The following is a 10,020-nucleotide window of genomic DNA, read 5'->3' as shown; positions in this document are numbered from 1 at the left end:
TGTCACATGCACAGAATATAGTAGGTGTAAACAGTACAGTGCTTAACTTGTGAGCTCTTTTCCAATAATGCACAATAGATATAGTAAAATAGTTAAGAAATAAAACAAGTGAAATGGAGAGAAGAAAAAAATGAAACACGAGAATGCAGTTATATACAGGTTTTATATACAGGTCAGTGCAGTGCCAGTACCATTATTTCAATGTGCAGGGGTACTGGAGTGATTGAGGAAGACATTTACATGTAAACCAGTGTAAAAGTAGTATGAAGAAAAGGATGGTGTTTTATGACCGAGACCTGTGTGATACTTTATGTTAATAATGATATACTGTATCAGTTCTAAGTATGTGGATTTGTGTGTCAAATCAAAACATTTGAATCAAATTAAGATTGATTTGTTGGAGGTCGTTTGGAATGTAGCATTGTGCAGCACCTTGCATTTATAACTGCGAAAGGAGGGATGTGTCCAGTTCCAGTGGAAGAGATTGTGAAGCCATACTAAATAAATCAGTACTGTATGATTGGCAGAAGAAAATGACAACTCAATTGAAATGCACAGAAATCAAACCTACTGTTTAATGTACTTTAATACATTAAGTGAAATTATTTTGAGTGAGAGTTTGTTACAGATTACTAAGGAATGTTGAGTACACCGTTTTGCCTACGTGCATTGGCAGGCTGCCCCATTCTGTCCCAAGCCAGGGTAGTGGATCTCTCAGGGGAGGCATAGACACGACCATGACTTGACAGGTACTCTCCAACTGAGAGGTCCTTACTGGGACAGGGGTTCCTCAAACCAGCGGGGCTAAGGGACTGGGGTCTCTGCAGCCCTCTGATGGAAGAGGCCTGAAATCATTCTCTCAGGGACTGGCGTACTGCTCCAGTTGCAGGGTCACTGGAGCTCAGGGTTTTGGTAGGGACAAATGAAGATCGGCCACCACTCCCAAGCTTGACTGAAGACGCACCTACTGTAGGAGGTAATCATAAGTTTGGAATTATGGCCTAAACATGTGTATGAAATAAAAGCAAGTACAAAATTCAATTCCTATGGATTTCTATACGCTTGCTGAGATGCAATCAAATTTTATTGGTCGTGTACACATATTTTGCAGATGTTATCGCAGGTGCAGTGAAATTCTTCAGTTTCTAGCTCCAACAGTGCAGTAATACTTAACAATATCCAAAAAATATCAGAATAAACAATGTCATAGTCCGAAATATGTATGTACATGATGGTGTGTATAGACATTATGGTTTAGTATATGCTCTCCCTACTAAAATACTAACCCACCAGGTGGAGATCTGGTTGAACCTGCGATAGGGGTCAGGCGGGAGGTGGGCTGGTTTGTGGGGAGCTGGCCGTTAGCCTCCAGGATGCGGCTGTTCCTGACTGCTTGGAGGGAGTGGAGGCTGGTGCGAGGAGGTGGTAAATCCATGTTTTGCATGCAGCTTTTCAGCTCCTCTACAACAACAACAACCTACATCTGGGTCAACTCCCATTTCACATATACAAATCGGTCAAACACACATAGCAGATCATGTTAAACTGGTAGTGTCGATTTGTTTTCGTTTTCAAGTAAAAGTCAATATGTGAATTTGTGTGTCAAATTTAATTTTCTATTCAGGCGCTCTTTTTATCTATTCTCTTTGCGAGTTTAAGCAGCTTAGATTGAGTGGTGGCCTGACTGGGAGGCCTTGGCAGCTGGCTGCTGTGACCAGGCTGGGCTATGGATCTGGATGACTGGCCCAATGGGGAGGGCCGGTAGTGGGGCAGCTGGCCGGGAGGAGTTGTGTATGCGACTGTGTTCTCCAGACTATACTTGTCGAACTCCAGATCACTGTAGCCATAATTACAAGGTGACAGCATGGCTGTACCAACACTCCTGAATGGTGTGGCAGCAGCAGGGATGGAGGAATAGTCCTGTCTTAAACCTTGGGAGAAGGAAAACACTGTCAAACACCCTCTTCACAAGTAAAGTAATTATGCATAGTATGTGGGTCATTCTTGGGCACAGGTAATATTTTAGTCCCTCTGACTTTTTATATTACAAGAATTGGGTCACAAAAAATATATTTTAAGGCAGGTAGCCTAGTGTTAGGAGAGTTGTGCAAGGATCTTAACTTCAGTTGTTCCTTTAAGTCGCTCTAGATCCTAAATTACTCAAGGATTATAGTGTATACATGTATATATTTTAAGAAGACAAAAGGTAGTGTCGAGCACGTCAAAATGCTGACCCAGAAAAAAGGGAACAATACCTTGAGAGAGAGAGCGTCAGAGATGGCAACTTCCTGCTTTTCACAACCGAATTACACAAACGTGGATTCAAAGCTGGTACATGGAACTTTTTGGAGTCAAGCCATAGAAAAGGGTCTCCTGATGGTGTGGGAGGAACGTTGAAGTGAACGGCGGACAGGTTGGTGGCTAAAGGCCGTGATATCAGTGATGCACAGGAGCTTTTACAAAGCCCTCCGTGAGACAAACACGTCAGTGAAGCTGTTCTTTATGAAGAGTGCTGATGTTGAACGTGCGATGGAGATGATGCCAAGCCCGATAAAAGCAGTGCCCTCCACCATGAGAATACACCAGGTCATCACCCTTGCTCCTGATGAGCTGATGTCTTGTGATATCAGCTGCCTTTGTTCAACAAAGGACCTAAACTTTACATGCTTTAACTCACAGCACTTCAGTTCCAGGCAGAAGGTCCTGGCTGCTCCAGAACAGTCAGCCAATGAGGAAAATCCACAACCCATGGACGAAATCCAGGTCTTCTTGGGCAGTGGTGTGTAGTGGAATATGATGATGACCTTTATCCAGGCATCATCCTCGGCACGGATGAAATGGGTGTACAAGTGAAATGTATGCATCGTGTAGGACCAAACAGATTTTTATGGCCTTCTTGAAACGACATCCACTGGTATCAGTTTGATGAAGTCCTTGAAATGATTCCACCCTCACAGCGTGTGACATCCCGCCACGTAGAGGTTGAGAGAGATGTGTGGGATACTCTCAGGAAGAAAACCATGAATGAATGAATATGGTGCTCCTGAGAAGGATAGTCATGCTGACACTAGTGCTGTTCTAGCATTCTAGAACAGCCTGGGGTGGCAGGTAGCCTAGTGGTTAGAGTGTTGGGCAAGTAACCGAAAGGTTGCTAGTTCAAATCCCCGAGCTGACAAGGTATAAATCTGTTGTTCTGCTCCTGAACAAGGCAGTTAACCAACTGTTCCTAGGCTGTCATTGTAAATAAGAATTTGTTCTTAATTTACTTGGCTAGTTAAACAAAGGTAAAAATTCTAATTCTAAATGCCCTTGGAAAATGTTCCTACAGTTTGATGATGAAACCTGTTGAATGTCATTAATTACCCTGATGTGTTTTTATTTGTTTCGATATTTACTGCAGTTTGGTTAATAAAACCCAGATTATTCTAAATATATCTAATGTCCTTATTACATGGTTGCATACAATGAAATGCAATGTTTTGGGGTAAATCTTGGAGGGATTTTGATAGTAAACTAAACTAGTTTATCTGGAAACCGATATGTCTCTTTAACCCCGTTACAGTATTCAACCCTGTCACCCTAGTCTCAACCCTGTCACATGACAATATGTATTAAATAAAATGGCAAAGATGAATAAATATGAATTTAATGTTTTCTGAGCTCAGTCTGAAATGTTAAGGACAATCCCAAGAAGATTAGATTTATGTTAAAATTCTGAACTGAAAGCATTTTTTAAAACTTTTTTTAAATAATGTGTCTATTTCAGGGTTTAATACAACAAAATTCTGAGATTTGACATATATTTTATATTTATAATAATTGAATTGGTTTGGGGGACACAACTATCTTTTATAATCATATACAGACAACTTCCATATTGAAGATAAACGGTGTCCATGTCAAACAAAAATGTACAATAATAAAAGAGCCTTAATGCCTGAGGTGGGAAAATATTTTTTCTTGAATGTTGTGGGGTGTTCAGAAAATGCATCTATTCTAGTAAAAAAAAGTATATTTGTAAAAAATATTACTGCAGCCCAAGAATGACCTATGTATGAATTAAAACTAGAGGGTTTCCACACTCACTCTTCTCCTGCATGCGAGCCATGACCTGGATGTCAGTGAGGTCCTGCAGCCTGTAGCCCATGGTGATGGAGTCATCTGAGACACTTGGCTCATTCTCATCCATGCAGGGTGGTAAACTAGCATCATTGTTATCTGAAATACCAAAGCATTAGAGACACTGAGTAAATACAACCAGGACAATCTGAAATTGTAGTCGGTGGGAGTTACACTGCATTCGGAAAGTATTCAGACTTCTTGACTTTTTCCACTATTTGTTACGTTACAGCCATACTCTTAAATGGATTAAATTGTTGTTTTTTCCCTCATCAATCTACACACAATACCCCCCAAAGAACCTGAAATACCACATTTACATAAGTATTCAGAGCCTTTACTCAGTACTTTGTTGAAGCACCTTTGGCAGTGATTACAGGCTCGAGTCTTCTTGGGTATGACGCCTCAAGGTGGGCACACCATGTATTTGGGGAGTTTCTCCCATTCTTCTCTGCAGATCCTCTCAAGCTCCGTCAGGTTGGATGGGGAGCGTCGCTGCACAGCTATTGTTTAGGTCTCTCCAGAGATGTTAGATCAGGCTCAAGTCCGGGCTCTGGCTGGGCCACTCAAGGACATTCAGAGACTTGTCCCAAAGCCACTCCTGCATTGTCTTGGCTGTGTACTGAGGGTCGGGGTCCTGTTGGAAGGTGAACCGTTGCCCCAGTCTGAGGGCCTGGTTTTCATAAAGGATCTCTCTGTACTTTGCTCTGTTCATCTTTCCCTCGATCCTGACTAGTCTCCCAGTCCCTGTCATTGAAAAACATCCCACAACATGATGCTGCCACCACCATGCTTCACCGTAGGGATGGTGCCAGGTTTCCACCAGACGTGACTCTTGGCATTCAGGGCAAAGAGTTCAATCTTGGTTTCATCAGATCAGAGAATCTTGTTTCTTATGGTCTGAGAGTCCTTTAGGTGCCTTTTGGCAAACTCCAAAGGGCTGTCGTGTGCCTTTTACTGAGGAATGGCTTCCGTCTGGCCACTCTACCATAAAGGCCTAATTGGTGGAGTGCTGCAGAGATGGTTCTCCTTCTCGAAGGTTCTCCCATCTCCACAGAGGAACTCTGGAGCTCTGTCAGAGTGACCATCGGGTTCTTGGTCACCTCCCTGACCAAGGCCCTTCTCCCCCAATTGTTCAGTTTGGCCGGGAGGCCAGCTCTAGGAAGAGTCTTGGTGGTTCCAAACTTCTTCCATTTAAGAATGATGGAGGCCCCTGTGTTCTTTGGGACCTTCAATGCTGCAGAAATCTTTTGGAACCCTTCCACAGATCTGTGCCTCGAGTCAATCCTGTCTCAGAGCTCTACGGACAATTCCTTCGACTTCATGACTTGATTTTTGCTCTGACATGCACTGTCAACTGTGGGACCTTATATAGATAGTTGTGTGCCTTTCCAAATCGTGTCCAATCAATAGAATTTACCACAGGTGGTCTCAAGTTGTAGAAACATCTCAAGGATGATCAATGGAAACAGGATGCACCTGAGCTCAATTTCTAGTCTCATAGCAAAGGGTCTGAATACTTATGTAAATAAGGTATTTCTGTTGTTAATAGATTTGCAAAAATGTCTAAAAACCTGTTTCCGCTATTGTGTGTAGATTGATGAGGACATTTTTTCTTTAATCCATTTTAGAATAAGGCTGTAACGTAACAAAATGTAGAAAAAGTCAAGCGGTCTGAATACTTTCCGAATGTACTGTATATCACTACATGTACAGGCACCCTTCGTAGAGAACAGTTTTACAAATTGGGAATTATTTTCTACAGATCGTACCCTACATGAGCTGTTAGGTTTATTGGTTTGTTGACTTCTGTTAGTTGATCTGTGGTACAGAGTGGAAGGTGAGCCCATGCAAAGATAGCCAGTGTCAGGAAAGGCTACAGGATGTCTGTGGAAGCGACTGCGAAAGATACTCCTCCATCTTGTCTCTAAGGGAAAGAAGAGGGATATTTAATTAATAGAAGCTACCTGTTCAGGATAATAAAGCATAGACACGACCAATTGGCCAATTTTAGTCTGTGTCAATTTGAATGAGAGATTGTAATATACTGTGCAGTACTTACTTTGGTCCAGGATATCAATTAATGTGTGACATGCCACCTCTGTTTCAGGGTTGGGGTTGTCCAGAACCTGTCTGCACCACTTTATAGGTGACTTATTGCTTCTTTCAGCAGATGCCTGTTTCTTGGGTGACTCATATAACCTAAGAACGAATGAGATAGTATGTTATTGGATTCTGATTAAAGATGCAGTCCAGGATCTTAAACACAATAAATTTGTTACATATTGTATGAATTGGATGAGGTAGTACACAATTGGATGATGTAGTACACAAATAACAGGGACTGTTTTGGCTCGTGAGCACCACTTTCAAAACTACTGGCTGAAATTATACAAAAGTTCTGGAGCATCTCTTTAAGCACTGAATTAAAACTAAGCAATTGAAGTATTAAAAAAGCAGGTTGTTTGAAAAGGGATACATGGACAAAAATGTTGCTGCAATGATTTAGAATAGTCTTATTACTGACAGTATACACAGTTCAGTTTTTATCAAAAAGTGCAGGTACCTACCAGCTCTCTTCATTCTCCAGCTCACAGCCCTCCTCTAGGCCCAGGAGGTCCACCAGGTTGAGCGCAGACTGCTCTGCTCCCTTCTCTGTGTCCCTGTCTACCAGCTCCTCTGACCCCATGCATCCCAGCCAGTGTGTCTTCTCCAACATGTCACTGTGGGGCAAGTGTGCATAACAGCCATCATATATGTGTACATCCTGCCCCACTAGTTTCTCTGTCAGGCTTTTAACCTCCGCTGGTTCAGGGTCCAGCAAATCACATACAATTTGACGTTCCTCCAGCAAAGAGGGACAGCTGATGAGCCCACCAGAGAGAGCCTGGTTGTTGGTGTTGAAATTTCTTCACCTCTCGCTTAGAGCTTCATTTTCAATTTCCAGTCTCCGCACTAATTCATGTATCTTGCGCACTTCTCCCAGTTCCAGTGCAGTAATGTCCTGCTCATCCCTGTGTCCGGCCTCAACCTTTCTCCAATTCTGCAGCGTTCTTTACTTTTCACTGATTGAACAGCACTATTTGACCAGATGACCACACTGAAAAATAAAAAGCTCCAGCTGAAATATACACTGAATTCAGAAACCAAATGTAAAATGTATCTAAAAGTGACATCAAGTAAACCCAATATTATCAACGTCCAAAACAACTCTCGAAATGTAGAGCCACTGTATACATCCACTACACTCTTGTGTACTGACCCAGACTTGCAGCAGGAGAGACTCAACAGCACGCTTGGATGGCTTTAAAGCTCAGTGCCAGGTTCTAATGTGGATTAAAGAGTCTGACAAGCTGCCTCTGAAGAAAACCAAAGGAAATCCGAGGAGCCGACTTGGTGACACCTGCATTCATAAGTGATGAGTAATGACTTGCTAGCCATCATAGGTCAGGTCACACACAGTCACTCATCATACTCGACCTCGGCCATGAACCCTTACTGTTCTGGCCTAGCAGATCAGATGGTCGTGATCGCTAATAAAACAAGCACATCTAGACATTTTTAAATGACCAAGTGAAGGATATGAAGGGGTTTTAACCATCTACATTTATTAATATAGCTTGCTTATCTACATCTCAACAACATACCCTAAGACTGATATTACAAGTCTGCTAAGTTAACGGTAGCTAGCGTTCTGACTTAACTGTGAATATATATATATATACTGCTCAAAAAAAATAAAGGGAACACTTAAACAACACATCCTAGATCTGAATGAAATAAATCATCTTATTAAATACTTTTTTCTTTACATAGTTGAATGTGCTGACAACAAAACCACACAAAAATAATCAATGGAATTCCAATTTATCAACCCATGGAGGTCTGGATTTGGAGTCACACTCAAAATTAAAGTGGAAAACCACACTACAGGCTGATACAACTTTGATGTAATGTCATTAAAACAAGTCAAAATGAGGCTCAGTATTGTGTGTGGCCTCCACGTGCCTGTATGACCTCCCTACAACGCCTGGGCATGCTCCTGATGAGGTGGCGGATGGTCTCCTGAGGGATCTCCTCCCAGACCTGGACTAAAGCATCCGCCAACTCCTGGACAGTTTGTGGTGCAACGTGGCGTTGGTGGATGGAGCGAGACATGATGTCCCAGATGTGCTCAATTGGATTCAGGTCTGGGGAACGGGCGGGCCAGTCCATAGCATCAATGCCTTCCTCTTGCAGGAACTGCTGACACACTCCAGCCACATGAGGTCCAGCATTGTCTTGCATTAGGAGGAACCCAGGGCCAACCGCACCAGCATATGGTCTCACAAGGGGTCTGAGGATCTCATCTCGGTACCTAATGGCAGTCAGGCTACCTCTGGCGAGCACATGGAGGGCTGTGCGGCCCCCCAAAGAAATGCCACCCCACACCATGACTGACCCACCGCCAAACCGGGAGGATGTTGCAGGCAGCAGAACGTTCTCCACGGCGTCTCCAGACTCTGTCACGTCTGTCACGTGCTCAGTGTGAACCTGCTTTCATCTGTGAAGAGCACAGGGCGCCAGTGGCGAATTTGCCAATCTTGGTGTTCTCTGCCAAATGCCAAACGTCCTGCACGGTGTTGGGCTGTAAGCACAACCCCCACCTGTGGACGTCGGGCCCTCATACCACCCTCATGGAGTCTGTTTCTGACCGTTTGAGCAGACACATGCACATTTGTGGCCTGCTGGAGGTCATTTTGCAGGGCTCTGGCAGTGCTTCTCCTGCTCCTCCTTGCACAAAGGTGGAGGTAGCGGTCCTGCTGCTGGGTTGTTGCCCTCCTACGGCCTCCTCCACGTCTCCTGATGTACTGGCCTGTCTCCTGGTAGCGCCTCCATGCTCTGGACACTACGCTGACAGACACAGCAAACCTTTTTGCCACAGCTCGCATTGATGTGCCATCCTGGATGAGCAGCACTACCTGAGCAACTTGTGTGGGTTGTAGACTCCGTCTCATGCTACCACTAGAGTGAAAGCACCGCCAGCATTCAAAAGTGACCAAAACATCAGCCAGGAAGCATAGGAACTGAGAAGTGGTCTGTGGTCCCCACCTGCAGAACCAGCATGTGAAATGTATTGTCAATCAGTGTTGCTTCCTAAGTGGACAGTTTGATTTCACAGAAGTGTGATTGACTTGGAGTTACATTGTGTTGTTTAAGTGTTCCCTTTATTTTTTTGAGCAGTGTATATATATATATTACACATATAAATAAATACACTCAGCAAAAAAAGAAACGTCCTCTCACTGTCAACTGCATTAATTTTCAGCAAACTTAACATGTGTAAATATTTCTATGAACATAACAAGATTCAACAACTGAGACATAAACTGATCAGGTTCCACAGACATGTGACTAACAGAAATTGAATGTGTCCCTGAACAAAGGGGAGGGGGGGGGTCAAAATCAAAAGTAACAGTCAGTATCTGGTGTGGTCACCAGCTGCATTAAGTACTGCAGTGCATCTCCTCCTCATGGATTGCACCAGATTTGCCAGTTCTTGCTGTGTCTCCCTGTAGCGCTGTCTTAGGCGTCTCACAGTACGGACATTGCAATTTATTTCCCTGGCCACATCTGCAGTCCTCATGCCTCCTTGCAGCATGCCTAAGGCACGTTCATGCAGATGAGCAGGGACCTTGAGCATCTTTCTTTTGGTGTTTTTCAGAGTCAGTAGAAAGGTCTCTTTAGTGTCCCCAGTTTTCATAACTGTGACCTCAATTTCCTACCGTCTGTAAGCTGTTAGTATCTTAACGACCGTTCCACAGGTGCATGTTCATTAATTGTTTATGGTTCATTGAACAAGCATGGGACACAGTGTTTAAACCCTTTACAATGAAGATTTGTAAAGTTATTTGGATTTGT

General features: G+C 43.4%; 1 protein-coding gene across 2 annotated transcripts; it reads right to left on the bottom strand.

Moving 5' to 3' along the window:
• Window positions 1-144: 144 nt before the first annotated feature.
• On the bottom strand, window positions 145-7,880 carry LOC123726086 (SLAIN motif-containing protein-like). Of its 2 annotated transcripts, XR_006758363.1 has the most exons (6): window positions 6,690-7,880; window positions 6,182-6,321; window positions 5,892-6,046; window positions 4,087-4,218; window positions 1,291-1,931; window positions 145-967 (listed from the first exon to the last, which is right to left on the bottom strand). XR_006758363.1 is itself a non-coding variant. In XM_045692273.1 (5 exons), the coding sequence occupies exons 1-5, from the start codon at window positions 6,836-6,838 to the stop codon at window positions 1,926-1,928; spliced, it is 582 nt and encodes a 193-aa protein (XP_045548229.1). In that variant the 5' UTR covers window positions 6,839-7,880; the 3' UTR covers window positions 145-1,925. The 2 variants fall into 2 exon arrangements, 1 of the variants encoding a protein (XP_045548229.1); XM_045692273.1 differs by having other exon boundaries at window positions 145-1,931.
• Between the last annotated feature and the right edge of the window lie 2,140 nt (window positions 7,881-10,020).

Source organism: Salmo salar, chromosome ssa13 (assembly GCF_905237065.1).
Source record: "Salmo salar chromosome ssa13, Ssal_v3.1, whole genome shotgun sequence".
In the NCBI taxonomy this organism is placed as follows: Eukaryota; Metazoa; Chordata; class Actinopteri; order Salmoniformes; family Salmonidae; genus Salmo; species Salmo salar.
This window is presented reverse-complemented; position numbering and strand designations above follow the sequence as displayed.